The following is a 19,993-nucleotide window of genomic DNA, read 5'->3' as shown; positions in this document are numbered from 1 at the left end:
GAGTGTTGCGCCGGTTGCGTGCGCGGCGGGATGGGAGCGGGAGTGGGATGGATGTAAACACACGACCCTAGCGTGCCTTCCTGACCCAGCGCGTCACCCCAGAACAGGCGGCAACATCTTCACCAAGGTAACATTATTTCTGATCAAAGCCGATATGAGAGAATCGTTATTATTCACAAGAAGCTATTTACTACACTGGAGTGAGCTCAACAGCCCAGCTCAGGTATCATCCCAAAGTATGTATCCAGAACGCCAAAGATCAGTCCATCGTGAAGTCGTAGTACAAACCACATTACCGCCCCTTCCTTACCCTGGGTATACCTATCTTCCGACACTGCTTCCACCCCAGTTACTGGGAGTCATGCTACTAAGCTTACTCGAAATCGTGCTGCCTGAGAACCAACTCGACGATACGCCGCCGCCGCCAAATCCGAACTTCCACCATTTGTTCCTTCCGTATTTGCGACCGCCTCCAAGACCAGTTCTATTGCTCTTCTTGTCGTCGATCTTGTCCTCCCACTTGAGCTTTGTCTCCATGATGGCTTGGATAGAGTTGATGATGAGGAAAGTGGTTGAGCCAATGGCGCGGAAGAAGGCGAGACCAGCCACAGCCCAGAGAATGAAGGTCAGGTAGAAGTTGTTCGTCACCTTGCGGTCCGAGTAGGCTTCGCTGACAGTCATGGCGAGGACAGCGTTGGAGATGAGCCAGATGACTACCATGTAGGTACGCACGGCACGATAGTAGTCTTCCTGTTGCTGCGACTCGGAGATCGGGGGCTCGACAACTTCGACACGGTCACGGAGGTTGCGAAGCGCCTCGTCATATCCACTGTCGATATCCAGCTGCTCTGATGGCATCTCGAGTTCGACAATATCCTTCTTCTTTCCTTTGGCGTCACCCAGATCGGTCTTCGCGACGTTGTCTCCCTTGGTTCCCCAAGTGATATCGTGAGTGTTACAGAAGGCATAAACCTGGAGGGTGGCGATGTACGATGGTAAAAGAGCGAAGTATTGCGCACTCGACGTAAACATGTGCCATGGATCCAGGTACATGAAGGACATGAGGAAGTAGAGACCAATCGTTGTCGCAGTCGAAATGATGAGGTTGGTAAAGACATTGGCACCGATCGTCTTTTCTGCCTTCGGATCCTTCAGTTGAACAATGACAATGTAGAAAGAGGCAAAGGTAGTGTAAGCCATGATGACACCGTACATGACCATACTCCAGAAGAACATCTTCTTGGCACCTTGGGGTCGGTTACCCATAGACAAGATGAATTGCATGCAGATGAGCAGCGTGCATGTGTAGCGGAGGATGTAGAAGATGTATTTTCCGATGTTGTGGCCGAAAGGATCGAGTTCCGGGTCTGACAGTGAGCCGGCGACGAAGTAGAAGGTCAGGTAGAAGTTGGCAAGCGAGAAGAACGTGAACAGGAGTTGCACGAACTGATAGACGAATTCGATGTGGAGTAGGATCTTGCGACCGATGGTGTGGTCAGTGGCCCAGACTTGCTTGAAATGGAGAAGTGAGTAGACAGCCGCGAAGAAAGCTCCGTTCAGCCAACGACGACGTTGAGAGATGAACTCGGGTACGGTATCTGAGACATGTTAGTTTTGGCCGTTGAGAGGATTGTGATGATTAGTTCTTACCTGGCACATCGGTCTCACCAGTCGCCGCTTTGACGTATTTCAAGACCCATTGTTCACTACGCTTCGCTACAAGCTCCCAACACAGAATACGATCTTCGGCCAAGTACATGTTTGCGGTGAACACATCTGCATCTTGACCATGGAGCGTTTCTCCCTTGAAGTACTGGCTGAGGGGACCATGGCCGGTGTGATCGTTCTGCAACGCGTGATACCTGTATGCCGAAAGCGCACCTGGCAAGACTGTAATGTAGCCAAACACTGACTCCAATGGCTTGTCGAGGATATTGGACATCTTGTATTCGAAGTTCTGCGATGCGACAAGCGGGTTGAGCAGACCAAGCCACGCTTTGCCTTTGCCAGCCTTGATTTCTCCAGCAGCTCCAGCGACCGAGGAGTCAGTGTCAAAGGCCTTCCACAGATGGTACAGAGCCTTGGGTCCAGGCTTGGTTCCCACGTCGAGTAGAATGCAGACGTTCGGGTTGAGTGCGCGGCCGAAGGCGTTGAAGAACCAACGATGTGAGTTCAGCTTCTTTGAGTTCTTCTCCTTCAAGCAGAAGATCATTTGGCAGGGGACAATGCCCTTCTCAGCGCCCTTGAACTTGAGGTCTGAGTCCAGCGAGACTTGGGTTGTGTATTCGTAGACGTGGGCAGTGACCTCTTTCTGATTGACGTGGTTCTTTGCGATACCTTCCTGGAAGCATCCCATGGCAGCGATCGCGTCGAGTGTTCTCGGGTGAACCTTTCCGCGACCATCCGCAATGATGCAGACGACGATCTTCTGCCATCCGTCTTTTCCCCAGGTTCTTGACTTCATGCGCGAGCAGAAGTGGCTGATGTTCTGCATGACACCGTGCATTGTTCGGGTGAAGTCGATCTCGTTCTCGTTGTACATGGTGATGGCGATGAAGAGTTCGGTCTCGCGCGGGTTGCCGATGTTTTGGCGCAGTTTGTATCCACGATCACAGTAGTCATCTGGGTCGCATGTGACGGCTGTGTATCGCATGTGCGTGAACTCGATGTCGTCTCGTCGTGGAAGGAAACTGTGGAGGATGGTAGGGATTTTACACTCAAGAATGAGTTCACCGTTGATCAAGCGAACCTCCTTCTTCGTCATTACAGCGTCTCGCGCTCCACGTCGTTCTTGTGCGCCATCGGGAGCCGGCCCGTAGTGCTCTGCCTTCTCATCCATCTCGGTGTAGATGTCTGTGTATGTGTCGTCGGTCATGTACGAGTCGCGCGATCGCAGGTCGGGTCGGTCGTCGCCAATGTCGGTGAAGGGGTCGTCATCGTCGTGAATGGGTATCGAAGTCATATCAGTCATGTCCATGGTGCCCTCTGAGCCGCGGGAGTTGGGTCTGCGGCCGGTGAACAAGGGCTGAGGTGGTAGTGGTCGCTGAGGGCTGCCTGGCCGTGGGCTGCCATGAAGGTCGACTGGCTCGTATGAGTTGACTGACGCTGGCGGCCGCGAGTAGTCGGCTGATGTGCGCGTGGGTGAATATGGTCGGTCGGGTGATAGCGGCCGTCGGTAGGGTACGTATGGGTCTTCTCCCGGCGGCGGCATGTTTGGCGCGGTATCCATCACTGACGGCGTCCGTGATAAGCCGGATACTGAGGAATTTGTGGGGTGGTATGATCGCGATACTGGCGACGGAGGTCTGCGGGAAGAAAGCAATGGTAAGTCTGGGTCTTGTAACCGTACGGTCTTGTAGGGCGTCGTGTCGAACTGCGACTTGATCGTCTTCCGTCGCGGCATCTGCGTAGGCATTGCTGCCGCGCTCGACGTCGAACTCAGCGCATCGCCGGCCTCGCGCAGGAAGTCGTGAATGTCCGCCTCGGCAGCCTTTTGCTTGCCAACCTCAGACATGGTCATGCGCTCGCCCAGTTCAGCCGTGTTGCTGTTGGCATTCGACATGTTTGAAGTGTCCTCGAAAGACGATCTTCTGGTGGGGAATGAGATTGGGTCCGTATGCGGGACGCAAGTGGATGGGGGGAAAAGAGTGAGACAAATACTCACGGCATGTAGCTCTGTTCGTAACTTTGGTCCTCGTCCACGTTTGTCAATAAACGCATGGTTGATCCTCCCTGTAGTTGCTGAGGGGATCCGTCATCATAGTCATATGCAGGTGGCCGTCCATAGTGTGAACCACTGTGTGGTGTGGACCCGTCCATTATGTGTATGCGTCGCGAAAATTCAGATTGGGTATAGAAAAGTGTCGTCGCTATTCGTGACACTCGAGAAGTGATTGCAATGGGCAACAATGCGATATGGATGTGTTCAAAAAGGGTGTAATAGTTACTTTCCCCAGCAGTGATGCGGCGGAGGCGCATGCAGTGGTGTTGTTTCTTCGGGCGTTGTTATGGTAACCCCGCACCCCTGTCCTTGTTTGCTCAGGCGTGCCAGGAACACAACCCCAGATGCCGCCGCCATGTGGCTTAGACCGTGACACCTCAACAATTGATGCGCTTCCGTCCTTAGCCGCCCGCGACTGTTTTGCCTGTCGTGTTCTATAGGCCCGGGATAGAGCTTGCACTATTGGCATTCGTCATCAGAAGGTTGTCGAGGTGAACGTGAGCTAAGCCTTACTGCCTCTGTATTAGGCCCGAATCATGTCAGATACCCACAGCCGAACCGGGTGTTCGCAGGTAACGTAGGTATGTTTGCTTCTATGCACATGGAAGAACCCCATCAGGTAGGCCTGGACTTCAAATTGGGCTTCGCAAGAAGTGGGTCAAAGATCGAGGAGAGTGGACCCAGCGCCGCGGCCCAGGTAGCTGGCAGGAACGACTTCACCGGTGCACATCATCAAAGAAAGTACCGTGTAAATAAAGAGACTTAAGTAAGACCAGGCCCTATCCTGTGTCAAAAGCGCACTTTATCTTCATTGCGAGAAAGACTTCAGCACTTAGGTATCGCTCTCCATCTGAGCCATGAGTCAGATGTAGAACTGGGCTTCGACTGCGAACTTGTGTCTTGTCCTCAGCTCGTCGAAGAACTTCTCTCATTTCGTCGTCGTTTAGAAGGCGGCAGCTGTGAGTGGCTCATCACCGCAATGCAGTACCATGATGGGAGCGCGCACACCGTATCGCTCATTGCTACCGCTCCTGATCTCGATTTCTACCTGAACATATTAACTCTTACATGTGCGAACTCTTACTGAAGTACGGAAATCTCGAAATTAACACCTCCATCAACCTGGCATCAGCAGCCGTTACTCTCCAGATACTACTGCAAGGACGAAGAAGACTTTGTGAGCGCGGTTTATCGTGAGGGCGGTTCATCGCGACGACGTGTATGTTGAGGCGGGGAACTTGGGAATTGGATTCAAGATGCAGTAAGTAGCGTTGCGGCGAGGAGGTCGGTGGATTAGGTGAAGTGGAAAGTCCGGGTTTGGATGGAAGCTGAGAGGAGCTATGGATTGCTACCGACGAGTATCCTGACAGTCGGCAATATATGCATGAAGGAGTACCGTGCGGTGTTTGGTGCGCCATGCGCTTTGACTCTTACCAGCCGACCTTCATCTTCATGTCGGTTCCGGGTTCTGATGGCTCCGGTAGCGATGTTTAGGCTGGCAGTGTTCCCGGGTAGGACGATCTTTCGTAAACTACGCGAGTTAAATCTTCGCGGATGACGTCCATGTCTGTGTCACGCGGACGAAATGCGGACCTCCTGGCACTAAAAGGCGATCTGAGCATCGTGGGCCGATGCTTCATGCAACATGCGCTCTGATGCTTTTTAGTCGGCGTCCATGCTTACTTCCCTAAAGTCGGTTTCGAAGGGCTAACGCTTCGCATATCATCCGCACCATCTCTACCTGGTTGTCGTATGTTCTCGTGTCGCTGATATGAATATCTTTAGCGAAAGTTGCAGTGTAGCAAAGCATATATGCAAAACCCGTTGAAGCATGCCAATGACCGAAGTGCCCTCCCCGAAGCTATAAGAGTTGCGTGTGTTGCTTCAAGGTAATGTAGACTTTACCCGACTGTTCAAAGTCCCGTCACTCCTGCTTAAGAACGGTGGTCTTCTTGATCTTCAAGCTCAGCTTGTCGTCGTAGGCTTTCAGGCCTCGACCGTCACTCTTCCTTAGAAGACTGCATAATATAGCGCGAAAGCTATCATCGGCCTGGGTGCATACCCGATGTCCCTTTTCAGCCGGCGTGCCATCATCTCGGCTCTCGTGATCGTGAAGACAGGTCGCGGTTCGCTCAGCTTGCTAGATTACTAGTTTGGTAGGCGTAGCGGAGCATAGATTCTGTATCGCACTTTGTTGCATGCACACCACTAAACCTCAGCAGGTACACAGCTTTGATCGCAATGCAGAGTCCAACCTAGAAATATTTTCTAGGTAACTTGTGATGTTCAACACAGATTCTGTGTCATTGTATAGTGTTAGTAAGACGTAGTTATCATTGTGATAAGATATGAGTAACAACGACAGACAAGTTGAAAGCCGAATCGAACAATCTTGCAGGCTCATGAAGCGTGGGTACCAATGTAGCTGCGTTCCCGTCACTTGCCGTCGATATACATCTAGCAATGACATATTGGCGATGGGTGTATACAAGCTACTGTGACGGTGACTCGGCGATTCGCGCAAGCTGCTCGGAGAACGGCAGCTGCTCGACATCGCTTAGCCCGGAAGCACACCCTCAGACGCGGACGGCACCTTTGCATTTACCTGGCGGGCCGGTGGTTGCGTCCCTTCCTCAGTGGGTATGGATGAATGTTTTAAACCTGATCGGCCATGATTGGCTCTGACATTTCGGTGGCGACTATAAACAGGTAGTTCAATGTTCCCATTTACACCGATGTTGGCATGTGTGCTGATGTGTACTGGCTGCGGCTATTTTTCCCGGACCACTCACGTGCCTCTTTTGGTATTTGGCTATTGGAGAGGCTGTTCGCATGCTGTTCATGCTGTGTCACGCTGACAATTTTTCCGTTGTCTAGATTGGATAGTAGGTGTAATGCAGTGTACCCAACAGCTGGGCAATTACACCGAGTGGCGCTACAAACGATAGCTTGTAAGGTGATTTAGTCGACATGCGAGTCAAACACAAGACGCTCACCTAGAGGCTAGACGAGCGGGCTGGAATGCAGGGCTCCTTCAACCCACGGTTGTATGATGGCACTCCATCGCGGTAGGCTGAATGCGCGCAAGACACCACCTACAGGCACTACCAGACTGGGGCTTTTCATGTAACTAGAATCTGCCACAGTTGGTGGTGTCCGAGTGAGCTCCAATCGGTGTAGACTTTCCATTGTAAAGCGCACCTGCTATTCCATACATAACCTGATTCGAATTGTGGCGAGCTGCTGATCGGGAAAGTTCAGCCGTGTATACGACAGGACGGCTGAGTTCGACGAGCACATACTCATTAGCTGCAGCTTAGTTGGATGCCTTGCAAAATCGTGTGTCGCATTCGCATACATGTACGTTATGTGTGTGGCCCGACCTAGTGGTTGCATGGCTGAGGCTCGGTAAACACGACCACTCGAGACCAACGTACCCCCCTGGCCCAACAATTCCAAGTCTGACGTCCCATACGAGAAACGCGAGGTGGGCAGCTGGTGGAGTAGCGAGCAGACTAAGAACGCAAGGCCATAGAAAATAAAAGAAACGGACGAATGAGGCTCGTTACCGGTGAGAAGTAAGTAGTGTGGGTGCAAGGGTATATGCAGACCAACTGTTCTCCGAGAGACGTTGCTCGGCCCGCGGGGCTGTCACTGACTTCGAGGCTGAAAGCTTGAACGGTGAGCTAATGGGGCTCGGTTCTGCCCAGGTGGGTAGCGGGCCACTCACGTGAACTGAACCGCATGCATACATGACGCAGAAGTATACCAAGTATCCTGTAGTATTTGAACATCCGTATGCGCAACCAGGAAGTACAGTGAGGTGGCCATGCTATGTAAGAATAGATAATCAGACGCAGGTTATCACGCGGAAAATTGTTGTCAAGTGGCGTGGAAACCGGGACTTCGCATGCCGGTCGGAGTATTCGATAGCGGACATGCAGCAGCTAGTGCTACATAGTGCTGCAAGGAGGTTTCCATGTGCAGAATGCACACAGCTTTTGAAGCAGCGGTGTGCATATTGATGAAATGTCGAATCAGATCAAGTCGCGTGTCGACAGAAGGCCGAAAAAGAAATTCTAGACGAACGATGTATGTAAGAGCAGCGCAGGAGATGTAAGCAATGCAGGCGTTAGTGCCACGCAAAGGCGACTAGGACTGAGTGAAGAGGCATTGCTGTATGATTGTAGACGATGTTGATTCGCTGATTCCACGACAAGAGACGTTGGTCGCTCATGTCGGGATGGTATCTAAGCGCGCGGTGGAGTGACATGTAGGATGTGACGACAGCCTCCACCATGCATGGCTGCGGCGCAGGTTGTGTGGCATTTGCCGGACTGTTGGCGTTTAATTTAGGCGAAGTAAGCGCTGACGCATAGATGGCGATGGTCCGGGATCGTGTTTCACTTCTTCTTTTTGTCCTTGATCTTTTTCTTCGATTCTGTCCCGCTGCTTGCGCCGCTTCCTGCCTCGCCGCCCATCATCTCCCCCATCATATCCTGTAGGAAGTTCTCGCTGACACCGCCACCTGTTAGGGCAGGTGAGTGTAGGGGGAGGATCTTGCTCATCTTCCAGCCCTTTGGTATCGCTGGCTCCGGCATCTCCTTGGGCATAGGCAGGCCCGCGATGGGTAACCTGAAAGGTGTGTTCTTCTGTGTCGGATTGGCTTTTAGGGCCTGGGCGATGAGGATGTAGAGGTGGTGCTTGTTCTTCACATCGTCGTCCATCAGTTTGCCTTCGTGCTTGAGAAGGACGCGCACTCTGCCAGGGTTGGCCCAGTCTTTGGGGTGAGTCTTGTCAGGCTCAAAGACAGTCCGGAGACCCAGGTCGGCAGCAGCGTCGGCCATCTCCCGTGCTAGAGGATTCTCCACCGCGAGCTCCTTGCCCACGCGACGCCCTTCAGCCCTTGTCCGTAACTTGTCAAAGTATATGGGGTATAAACACTGGTAGTGCTTGGACTTTTCTCGGTCCGTAGATGTCGTCATCGAGGGCGATTGCGGCTGCAGCATCTGCGATTGGAGCGCCTGCATCTGCGCTGGTGTCGGCATGGACTTGTTGCCCGTGCTGGGTATATTATTCGCGTTCATCAGAGCGGGTACATCGTCGATGCCCATCTCTGACGGGTCGCTGTCCGAGTCGCTGACTTCTTCGACGCGTGGATTCATCGTGCCTTCCGGTCGGTCCTATGTGGGCGTCAGATTGCGTGCAATGCCAGTGTTCCTCGGGCCGTCACTTACCTCGCCTTCTCCGGTACGATAGAATTATCGCAATGTCGTGAAGGCCACCTGCACGTCTGGAAGGATGTGGGGGAAGCTAAACGCGGGGCTTGGCTATGGAAGAGGCAGGCGCTTCCGACTCGGTTCGGCGCTTCGGCGTTTTTCTTCCAGCTCCGCATCACGGCCCGGGCAAGTGCTCTCGTCCCGACGGACAACTTCATCGTCCAAGCACCACCTCCCAACACTGAGCTAACTCTGTCTTTCACCGCAACTTGTGGCCTCTAAATTCGTCAGGTGACGTCTTGGGACCCAGCTAACGGCCTGCCGCTATGCGCAGGGGCCTGACCGTTATCACCCCGCGCCACCACGTCAAGCCCGCTCCGTCGGAAAAGTACCTCCCATCTCGCTATCGTGGCACCTGACTTGGCGTCTACGTTTACTGTCTGCCTCATTGCAGACCTCCGCGCTAGTGCCAACATCTGCAGTCAATCGATTGTGGCAGCTAGTCCGCGTGTATCGTGCATCCAACCAACCATTGAAGCGTCGACATACCATTCCTCTCATCGGGCCAGTACCATGAAACGCGGCTGGGTCGCATGGATGTGGTTGGCCAAGCCATCACCTGCAGTAGGCGTCAGCGTATGAGTTGAGTCGTTCCCTCCAGCACATCCTTGTGCTGTCCTGGTTTACATTACTTCAGTCCGCATATCGAGCCTGGCAGGACAAAAGATCAGTCTAGACATCACAGAAAACCACGTCAGGTCATGTCCACGCAATCGGGGGAGTACTAACATTCCGGCCTCCAAGGCTTCTGGCCTGCAAAATACGCCGATATCCGCGATACTACGCATGCGATAGCATGTCTTCGCGCTTCTGACAGAATTCGCCATACTCCCTTGGTGTTCAATGCCGTCACTAACTAAGAATGAACTCGTGGATTCTGTACACTAGGTTCGGTTACACAACATGGACGGCTAAAACCCGATCCGATCTTCCTGGCATTGGATTGCATGCGGCCGCAGCGGCCTCGTCGATCCCAAATCCCGGCGTATTCCTATACTCCACTTCTACCATGTGGCAATGATGCATGCGTCGCAGCCGTTCGCGAGCCGCTAAAACGAGGCGTTGTCAGTCCTGCATTGCATACGTGTGCCAGCCTTCCCAAGTCAGATATGATTTAGAATCCGACATGGACGGGCTATGCACGCACGACTCGCGTTGCCCCAGCTAACAGCCGTCCCCGTCTCCTGGATGATTTTACGCCGCGCAGCACATGCAAGGATGACTATCTAGGGGTATTTCTGGTTTTTGCCCTGACATCGAGGCGACATTGGCCCCTGATCTTACACGATGCGTCTTCCTATCACGTCCGGCTGACCGTCCTTTTATCACTCCGATAGCAAGCAAAATCCGGTAAAACAGCCACAGTCTGCGCTGATTGGCTAATAAGGTAAGCGATTGACCGTTAACACTCCACAAGAATGAATAAGCCTAGAATCCGTTCACCGCATCCTACGTACATATCTATCCAGCTGGAAGCCAGTTCTGAGCCGGCGTTGTTTCTTGCACTGGTCTACACGATTTTAGGCTCCCCGAACGGCCCGAATTTAGGGCTGAAGATGATCTGCCGAGAATCAAAGTGTGGTTCTAGTGACCCTGAGCCTGATTACACCACAAACGCTCCACTCCAAAAGGACGCCTCACCGGTCGGGCTACCATACGCATCGTGGTTAGCTCACGCTACTATCAATCGACTATAAAGTCACCCATCATTCACCTGCGTTTCCAGTCTATCCAGACATTGTGCGAACACATTCAACACTGCACACGCCGTTTCCTATATCAATCTTTCCCTCTCCTCCACACAATTCTGACTACAACTCACTATTACCAAAATTCAACGAGCAAAGATGGCACCAGCTTTGTTGATTGACGATAGCGGTAGCTCCAGTCCCGCATCCCAGAGCAGCGTCTCACTTGGGTCGATGGATTCAGCTCCTGCTCTGGTCACTTCTCGCAGCCGTCGAGCCCGCCGAGGTCGCGATCATCTCGGTAGTCCTTTACTCAAACGCAGTGCAAGGGGGCCTCCGTTGTTCCTGGAAGGCGCCGAGGGCAACTGGCTTTCGGTAGTAGATGGAGAGAAGGCCTGGAAGATTTTTGACGCGTCTGGAGGTGCCGCTGTATCGAACATTGGTCATAGGGACGAAAGAGTGTTTGAGGCTGTAAGGAAGCAACAAGAGTCTGGTGTTGGGTATGCCGCATCGATGAGCTTTCACACTGAGATAGTGGAAGATTTTGCGGACTTTCTTCTTGAATCAACCGATGATAAGATGAAAGAAGTGGTGTTCTACGGGTCTGGTAAGATGGCTCTAAACTTCAGGGCCGAAAGCAAGCTGACAACTATCAGGTTCCGAAGCTAATGAAGCATCACAAAAGCTAGCCTACCAATATCACTCCAAGCTGAAGCCGAATCCGCAACCTCAACGCAGCTGGTTCATTGCTCGCGATCGTTCTTACCACGGAGCGACTCTTGGTGCTCTCGAAACCAGTGGACACAAAGGCCGCAAAGAGATTTACTTACCGATTTTGCCTGAGAAGACGCAGTTCGTATCTCCTTGTAATCCTAGCCGCGATATGAAGAAGGGAGAATCAGTAGCTCAATATGTCGAGCGACTCGCAGATGAGTTGGAGCGTAAGATCCTTGATCTCGGTCCTGATACAGTAGCAGGCTTCGTGATGGAGCCGGTCGTTGGCGCGGTATGTTGGTTTGACTCTGTTTCTTCGTTCGTTGGTGACTAACACATGGCTACAGGCACTTGGTTGCGTCCCCGCACTACCCGGCTACCTTAGAGCGATGAAGCGAGTATGCAAGAAATACGGCGTACTTTTGATTCTGGATGAGGTCATGTGCGGCATGGGTCGCACCGGCTATATGCATGCATGGCAAGAAGAGGACGTCGTTCCAGATATCCAATTGGTAGGCAAGGGTATCGCAGGCGGCTATGCAGCCCTTTCCGCGATGCTGGTCGGACCAACCATTGTGGATGCGATGGGAGACAACGCCTTTGCCCATGGTCATACGTTCCAGAACTTCCCAACTGCTTGCGCTGCTGGTCTCGCAGTTCAAGAGATTGTTCAACAAGATAACCTTCTGGAAAATGTTCGCGACAAAGGGGAGAAGCTCATGCAGAAGCTACAAGCTCAATTGGGCGATCATCCCAATGTGTTCGACATCCGAGGAAAGGGTCTCTTCATAGGGGTAAGTCTGAACACCACCTGGTAGTCGCGGTGCAACTACTAACAACGGCAGATTGAGTTTGTGCAAGACAAGCTCACCAAGGCGGCTTTTGATCCGGAAGTCGCAGTGACCTGGAGGGTACATGAGCTTGGTAAGTTCATCTGTTTCGGATGATTGTTTCATCACTAACCATTTCTGCAGGGCTGAAGGATGGATACAATGTATATGTGTACCCAGGTTCCGGAACGGTTGACGGCATTCGCGGCGACCACATCATCATCGCCCCTGCATACAACGTCACCGATGACGACGTCGAGTTCATTGTGGAGCGCGTCAGTAAGACCATTGTCGATTTCTTCGAGGAGCTCAGCATCACGCCCAAGTTGTAAACATCGACGTTGCACTATCTTGACCGCTATCCGACCGTACTTTCTCGGCAACGAACGACAACGATTTTCCTTGATCTCTTTCTTTTCATTGCACGGAAGGCTTTTGTGCTCAGCATATGCGCGGCGGCTCCATGAAGTCTTTTCCGGGATCGGCTTTTTGAAACTGGCATTCTTTCGCGACTCTGTCAATTTCATGTGCAAAACTGCATTGGGGCTGCTGTCTGAATCATTCATTGCACTGGAAACGGCTATTAGGCTATAGACCAAAAGGGCATTTTCATGTTAGAAGCGCATGGTTTTTTCCCTACTTTCCTTGACCTATTATGGTCCAGATACATGTTTACGTTCATGTCTTGATCGTGGTCCTTGTTTTACAACAGCCAAGTAGTATAGGACAAGAATTCAACACTTGTTTATATCATGACAACATATGCAATGCGCGCTGGGACATGCCTCGCAGAAGACGAACTCTTTTATGACAGAACATAGAGACTTTTGAAGATGTTGGACTGCGTTCGGGATGTATCATGTTTCAGTGCTATACCCATACAACACACAGCAACAGCAATATGTCCTTCTTCATCAACAACGATATAAAAGTAAAGCAAAGTGCATTTTCGCAAAACACATTCTCTACCCACATGTCCGCCAGACAAGCGTTGAAAGTCCGCAGCCATACATCCGTGCTGCGCACAGGCCATCCATCATGTCACGACTCCGCCTTGGCGGTTAAATCACCAGGACGGCGCAAGCGGCAACAATCGTCCAGAACCCGTGCATTATTCATCCGCAGTGACAGAGCCGGAGGCAGTGCATCGCTACCACTTCGGTCATTCGTTTTGGACTACAAATTGTAGTGTAGGGGTGGGGAAAACGTTGGGGGGCCATGACGTTATCCCTCGAAGCGGAGTGCAGCGTGCATCGAACCTTCCATCAGCCAAGCCAGTGGATAGGCAAGAGCGATCCAAGCGAGCGGTACCAACCGCGGGTGAGAGAAGGCTCACATCAGCGTTTCGGGCGTGGGCGTCAGGGTGGAATAGGTGAGATAGGTGGGAGTAGAATAGGAGGAATATTGCGTCATGATAAAGAAGCAACCTGTGAACAGAAGCAAGTGCAGTTCCACGTGCGGCAGGGACCGCGCCTTGTATGTAGCCTTGGAGTGATTATCCCAGCTTCGCGAAGAACCGGGAATGTGCATCTAGAAAGGCGGCATCGCGGAAATAGCCAAATCAGGATGGACCCTGAACACCTCGAACTTTGATCACAACAAAAGTGTCGAGAAACGGGATCGGGGTTGTTGCCATGCCATCATGTCTCTCGGGGCGCTCGTCACGTACGCTGGTGGAGGCTCGACGACTACTACCACAGTAACCAGATGACATTTGTAGGTGCGTGCCCGGGCAGCATCGCAGATCATTGTCTTGGTCTTTCTCGTGACCACGGGCGTGTTGCTTCACTTTGCAGAGCGGTCACACAAGGGCTTTGTTTGATGGGGAATGGGTGCTAGAGCCGCACGCGGTGTAGGGATCAGTGTTACGGAGGTCCTTTGATTGTTGGGTGGGAGTCTTGTGCAGCGGTTTCAGTCAGATGTCTGCGACGGAGGGTGGTGGTCTGGGCGCGGTTCGGCACCTGGGCAGTATCGAGGGCGGGATGGAAGGAGCGATGCATTTGATGGATGTAGAATATGGCTGCAATGAAGTTGATAAATAGTTGTTGATTAATGTTTGATATTGGTCAATGTTTGAGTTCGAGGGATTCCAGACAGGTCGAGTGGAGACGGCGTGCCACCCTCTTTTGCAAGCGACCGAAGACATATTAATGGGCTTCGGGCGGCTTTTCTCCTTCACCAGGCGGGCTGTCGCCAAACGCGCTGCAGGCACATGATCTGGGTGCGAGCATCCAGCAACAGCAGAAGACAAGCGCTGCGGGATTATTGCCATCAAATAGAGTCTCATAGAGTGCTGTCGAGTCTTGGGCGGCAGAATTAGGACAAGGCAGAGTTCGGCGCGAGACGCGAAAGAGAGACGTCGCTGGCGTGCCGCGAGAAGATTGAACGAATGACGCTCCATGTGGACCGCACAGGCCGGTTCTCACCACAGACTCCGCAACAAGTGTGATCTCAACCTCGCCTGCTTCCACCCGGCGACATCAACGCTTCACCACCTCTCTGGCATGTCCGACGCCCGCCATTCTTCCCAGCGTGCACCCCCATCGCCCTCAGTCGCCTCGTAGCCCGCCCCGGCACTGCCTCCAGCCGCGGCTCCAGCACCTCCGCAGCAGCACCATCCACCTGCCCAGGCCTGCGATAACGCCTCTGCTGGCTGCGACAAAGCGTCCCAGCACGCAAAAGCGCCGACTGAGCATCCCGACGACGACGCTCCCCCAATTCGGCGCCCCCGTCGCGCCGTTTGGCCGCCTCACCGACGTGCTTGGTCCGCTTGCCTGTGCAGACGAGTAGCGTCACGACGTCGGCTCTCGCACCCCCAGCGACGCACCCAGCCATGTCGACGCCCTCGACCGCCACGGCCACACTCCCGCCCCATCACCAGTTTTATTCTCACCACCAGACGTACCAGCCCAGCATCGCCAATGCCCAGATCGCCAACGGCGGCGCTCGGATAGGCAACTCGCTCTACAACGGCTACGCTAGCGCTTCCTCCAGTTCAGACCTTCGCCGGAACGCGACTGCCCACACACGACACCCGCCCCAGCTGCCGCCCATCTCCCAGGCCCCGCCCATCGACATGAGCGCGAACGACCCGGGCTCCGCCCACCGGCGGCGGCACCCCGACTGGGCCGACTTCTACAGGAACGGCATCCCGAAGGAGGTCATTGTTATTGACGACGACGACGATGACGATGAACCCCAGCTGCCTCCGCCTCGCAACCACGCGCCCTCGTCACGCATCGCGACAAACCCGACTGCGCGCCACACAGACAAGAAGCGCAAGACGACCGCATCCACGGCATACGACCCCGTCTACAACCAGCACACGTCCTACTCCACCACCCAAACACCCTACTACGACTCTCCCAACCACTCGCTGTCCACCGACCGCACTACCTCTGCGCTCAACACCACGGCGCCGACGTCATTAGGCTCGCAGGTCAGCAACGGCCACCACATCTCGCCTCTCGACAACAGCGCAGCGGGCCAGAAGCGCAAGCGCACACGCGCTGTGGTGCAGGATGAAGCAAAGCAGGCCAAAAGACGGGAACTGGACAATGACGACCCCTTCAGCCTGTACCAGCCGCCGCCCAACCCGGTAATCAAGGCGAAGGACGTCTACGTACAGGTTGTCCCAGATGTAAGACGCACGCCTAATGTCCCGAGACCCGAACTAACGTGCCCCAGAAGTCCTATACGAAAGACCAAAAGGTAGACGACGACGACGGCCACTACATTGTAGTACCGGAGGCCGACCTCACAGAGAGATGTAGGTCTCCACGATCAATACCCCGAAGAACGATACTGACAAAGGACATCAGACCAGATCACAAAACTGCTCGGCCAGGGCACTTTCGGCAAAGTCGTCCAAGCCTACGACAGACGGAAAGGCACAAATTGCGCCATCAAGGTCATTCGATCAGTGCCCAAATACCGAGATGCCAGCCGGATCGAACTGCGGGTACTGTCAACACTGGCATCCAACGACAAGCACAACATCAACCGGTGCATTCACCTACGAGATTGCTTCGACTTCCGGAACCACATCTGCATTGTCACCGATCTCTACGGACAAAGTGTGTTTGACTTCCTCAAGTCGAACGGCTTTGTCCCATTCCCCAGCTCCCACATCCAGAAGTTCGCGAAACAGCTCTTCACCAGCGTTGCCTTCCTCCACGACCTCAACCTGATCCACACCGATCTGAAACCGGAGAATATCCTGCTTGTCAACAACAATTACCAGACTTTTACGTACAATAGGACTGTACCGTCATCGTCAACAACAGTGAACCGGACAGCGCGGCATCGCAAGGTCCTCCTTGACCCCGAGATCCGCCTCATCGACTTCGGATCAGCGACGTTCAACGACGAATACCACTCCTCGGTTGTCTCGACCCGCCACTACAGAGCACCTGAGATTATCCTCAACCTGGGCTGGAGTTTCCCTTGCGATATCTGGAGTATAGGATGTATCCTGGTCGAATTCTTCACTGGCGACGCCCTTTTCCAAACGCATGACAACCTCGAGCACCTGGCGATGATGGAGGCTGTCTGCAGTGGCAAGATTGATCGAGACATTGTGCGAGCGGTCTACAAGCAAGACCGCGGCTCATCACGCAACTCGTCGAGCTCGTAAGTAGACACGATGCCATTCTCACGACGTTGCTAACACTCCTAGTGCTGCACGATACTTCAAGAATTACAAGCTCGACTACCCCAACGCAGACACAAACAAAGCCTCGAAGAAATACGTCAAGGCGATGAAGAAGCTTCCTGTACGTCCATCCCCACCACCCCACATAATGCTCCATCTAATCATTACCCAGGAAACAATACCAGCCCACACCGACTTCAACCGTCAATTCCTCGACCTCCTCCGGCGGATATTCGTCTACGACCCCAAGAAACGGATAACAGCCAAGGAAGCACTGCAACACCCTTGGTTCAAAGAGTCCCTCATGGACGACGGAACCGAAGCGCACAAGATCCGTCTAGAGCGGGAGAAGAAGGCCCGCCGCCAGGAAGAAGAGCGGAGGTTCCGTGATCAACAGTCGCGAGCGTATTGAGCGAATCTGCAAACTTGACCGACACACACATTGTCCCGTCTGGATGGATTCGACGGACATGTGTCTTTGTATAGATTAACAGATTACCCAGCTCCGCCGCGCTTTATAGGATTCACGGGCATGAGCAGCAAGCAAACAGTACGATAATTGGGTTGATGGGGCGGGTGGGTGGTATTGTTCCCTTTTTCTTTTTGACTGGCTTCACATCTACTGCATTTACGACAGCGACATGAACGCATGGAGAAACACCGAGAGAGAGAGAGAGAGAAAGGGTTCAGAACTAGTCTCTTTGTTACTCTGTCCTGGTCTTGATTGGCGTTTTTATTGTGTTATATTTGGATTACACCAAACTATCCTCCTCTTGTGTGTGTTTTTTTTGGCTTTCTTTCTAAATGTGCTTTCGAGCCGATTATGGGAGAAAAGTATTACTGTTTGCCTTGCGATTTTCGACTGCGAGTGCTGCGTGCGGCATGAGTGCGAGAGAGGAAGAGGAGAAGAAGAGTGCGTATATCCTAGCCAGGTGGATGTTGTTGAGGTGGTGGTAGTGGATATGCATCTACCTTTTACCAGAGCGAGAGACAGAGAAAGAGACAAAGCAAACTAGGCTTTTTCAGTATGGACGATATGGAGTCGTGCTGTACGTTTGTATAATTTAGGATTTTCTCAAGCCGCCGTGCTTGGTTGTATGGAAGTAGTGGTGTGGCTAAATAGGCTGCACTTTATGGAAGGATCTCATCTTTGACTGTATGGCTGTTTTGGTGTGAGAACTTGCCATGTTATTGATATCGTAATAACCTTGCGACATCTACCTTTACAGCACTAAGGCGCGAGACTGCACGAGCAAACAGCAATTCCACACAACTCCGCGGACGTACCCTCCCCTCACCACCCACACCCCCCATCCACATGACCCTCACAGCACGCATCCCAATCCAGCAAATTACGCGACCCCACTAGCGCGAGCCCTTCGACCCTTGTCTTCCGTCCAGTCAGATCCCGGGAAGCGGGCCCGCAGTAAACACGTCCCTCGGCGCGCGCATGTCGCAAACAAGCGGATTGACGACATTTGCGACAACGGCTACGACAGCACAACAACGGACAAGATGGCGAGCGCAAAGCAGCAGGAGAATATGCTGCTTACTGAGCACTTTACTTGGCCTCCTATTGTATGTATGATTTCTGGGTAATGGGTTGAGGAGGGGTGGTGGGAGGGGACGTGGGTGTAGACGGAGTGTAGATGGACTGGAGAGGGCATCGACAATGCCTCCAAGACCACTCTCTGCACATTGATCCACTACCTCCGCTACCCCGGCTCTTATAGATCAATCCAACAACTAACATCGATCCTAGTCCCTAATCGACGACATAATAAACGCCATAAACGAAGTCCTCTACCGCTGCACCGACTCCTTCGAAACCGGTCTCTCCTCCGCCGACCCCTCCCTCCTCGGTTTCGCCGACCTCTACGCCTCGCAAAACCGCACGCCACAGAAAGACGAAGACGGAAACGATGTATACCCAGAAGCGCGATTGGAGATTGAAGAGGGCGTGTTGAAGCTAGAGACGCTCATGGAAAATGCAGTGGACAAGAACTTTGATAAATTGGAGATTTGGACACTGAGGAACGTTTTTGCGTTGGGCAGGGGGAAGGGCCAGGATGAGGGGTTGGCAGAGTGGGTGAGGTTGGGGCATTATGAGGTATGTTTGATAGGACGGTGGGAGACGGTGGTAGACAGAGGCAGTAGAAGGACAGGATGGATGAATTGACACGACGAACACAACACTAACACAAACTAGAACCTCGAACCGCCCTCCAAAAACTCAACCCTCACCCCAGAAGCCCTCTACACCCTCCGCCGCAAACTCATCGAAACACAAAAGTTAAACGCCGCTCTCCTCGCTGAGAAAACGCGCAACGAGACACAAATAGCACGGTTACGCGCTCTTCTCACACCGTCTACGTTGCCGAAACGTGAATCCGTTACTTCGACAGGAGGAGACAATGAGCAAGAGGGACAAGCAGCACCCTTCGCCTTCTTAACGCATGCGCCAGCCGCAAAGGACATAGGCATACAATCCCTACCTCACACTCACACAAACGCCGTGAAGAACACGGAGAAGAACGGGCATGGAGATACCAAGCCAACGCCCCTAACAACACACACCACCTTCACAACAACCCAACTCCCCTACCTCCGCCAACTCCTCGCAAGCCTAAAACCGCATTTAGCAAACACTGCTTTACCCAGCAACACCTCGTCCCCGCCTTCATACTCCACCTCCAACGCCCAACAACAACAGCCACAATCCAAAGACAAAGAAGAGTTAACACGCGAACGCAAAATCTACGTTGAAAGTCAGAGTAAACGCGTGCTGGAGAGACGGGGTGTGGATACAAAGGATGGGGTTGAGGGGGTTTGGGAGGGGGGGAGTAGGGTGGGGAGTGAGGAGGTGAGGGGGTTGGAGGGACTCGTTGAGGCGATGGACAGGGGAGGGCGTGATAACAGGAGAGGGCAGAGGGAGGAGCAGCAGGAGGAGGAGGGTCTTGAAGGCATACAAGAAGGGGATGAAAATGAAGATGCTATGGATACAAGCTGAGTTGGTACGGGTTGGAATGGGCGTTTTGGCGTTTGGGGCATATACCAGTGTGAGCAACTGTGTTGGAAATATCGAAATCACGTCTCATGACTACCTC

At 53.0% G+C, this 19,993-nt stretch overlaps 5 protein-coding genes across 5 annotated transcripts; 3 read left to right on the top strand and 2 right to left on the bottom strand.

The window, feature by feature from the left end:
- Positions 1–321: 321 nt before the first annotated feature.
- Positions 322–3,669, bottom strand: J4E84_007213 (uncharacterized protein; the record flags this gene model as incomplete). Its single annotated transcript, XM_049389799.1, has 3 exons — positions 322–1,598; positions 1,651–3,590; positions 3,665–3,669. 3 exons carry the CDS (start codon positions 3,667–3,669, stop codon positions 322–324), a joined length of 3,222 nt encoding a protein of 1,073 aa, XP_049242543.1.
- A 4,455-nt stretch (positions 3,670–8,124) lies between these two features.
- On the bottom strand, positions 8,125–8,886 carry J4E84_007212 (uncharacterized protein; the record flags this gene model as incomplete). The annotated part of the gene is made up of 1 exon (XM_049389798.1): positions 8,125–8,886. The coding sequence occupies one exon, from the start codon at positions 8,884–8,886 to the stop codon at positions 8,125–8,127; it is 762 nt and encodes a 253-aa protein (XP_049242542.1).
- Positions 8,887–11,571: 2,685 nt separating this feature from the next.
- On the top strand, positions 11,572–12,564 carry J4E84_007211 (uncharacterized protein; the record flags this gene model as incomplete). The annotated part of the gene is made up of 4 exons (XM_049389797.1): positions 11,572–11,694; positions 11,750–12,196; positions 12,248–12,326; positions 12,377–12,564. The coding sequence occupies 4 exons, from the start codon at positions 11,572–11,574 to the stop codon at positions 12,562–12,564; spliced, it is 837 nt and encodes a 278-aa protein (XP_049242541.1).
- Positions 12,565–15,065: 2,501 nt separating this feature from the next.
- J4E84_007210 (uncharacterized protein) lies at positions 15,066–17,298 on the top strand (the record flags this gene model as incomplete). The annotated part of the gene is made up of 5 exons (XM_049389796.1): positions 15,066–15,872; positions 15,920–16,001; positions 16,054–16,864; positions 16,911–17,007; positions 17,059–17,298. The coding sequence occupies 5 exons, from the start codon at positions 15,066–15,068 to the stop codon at positions 17,296–17,298; spliced, it is 2,037 nt and encodes a 678-aa protein (XP_049242540.1).
- Positions 17,299–18,401: 1,103 nt separating this feature from the next.
- J4E84_007209 (uncharacterized protein) lies at positions 18,402–19,896 on the top strand (the record flags this gene model as incomplete). Its single annotated transcript, XM_049389795.1, has 3 exons — positions 18,402–18,464; positions 18,649–18,996; positions 19,096–19,896. The coding sequence occupies 3 exons, from the start codon at positions 18,402–18,404 to the stop codon at positions 19,894–19,896; spliced, it is 1,212 nt and encodes a 403-aa protein (XP_049242539.1).
- Positions 19,897–19,993: the final 97 nt, after the last annotated feature.

This window comes from Alternaria hordeiaustralica, assembly GCF_023758085.1.
Source record: "Alternaria hordeiaustralica strain BMP 2776 chromosome Unknown scaffold_15, whole genome shotgun sequence".
In the NCBI taxonomy this organism is placed as follows: Eukaryota; Fungi; Ascomycota; class Dothideomycetes; order Pleosporales; family Pleosporaceae; genus Alternaria; species Alternaria hordeiaustralica.
The sequence above is the reverse complement of the archived record's forward strand: the minus strand, read 5'-3'. Positions and strand labels throughout refer to the sequence as shown.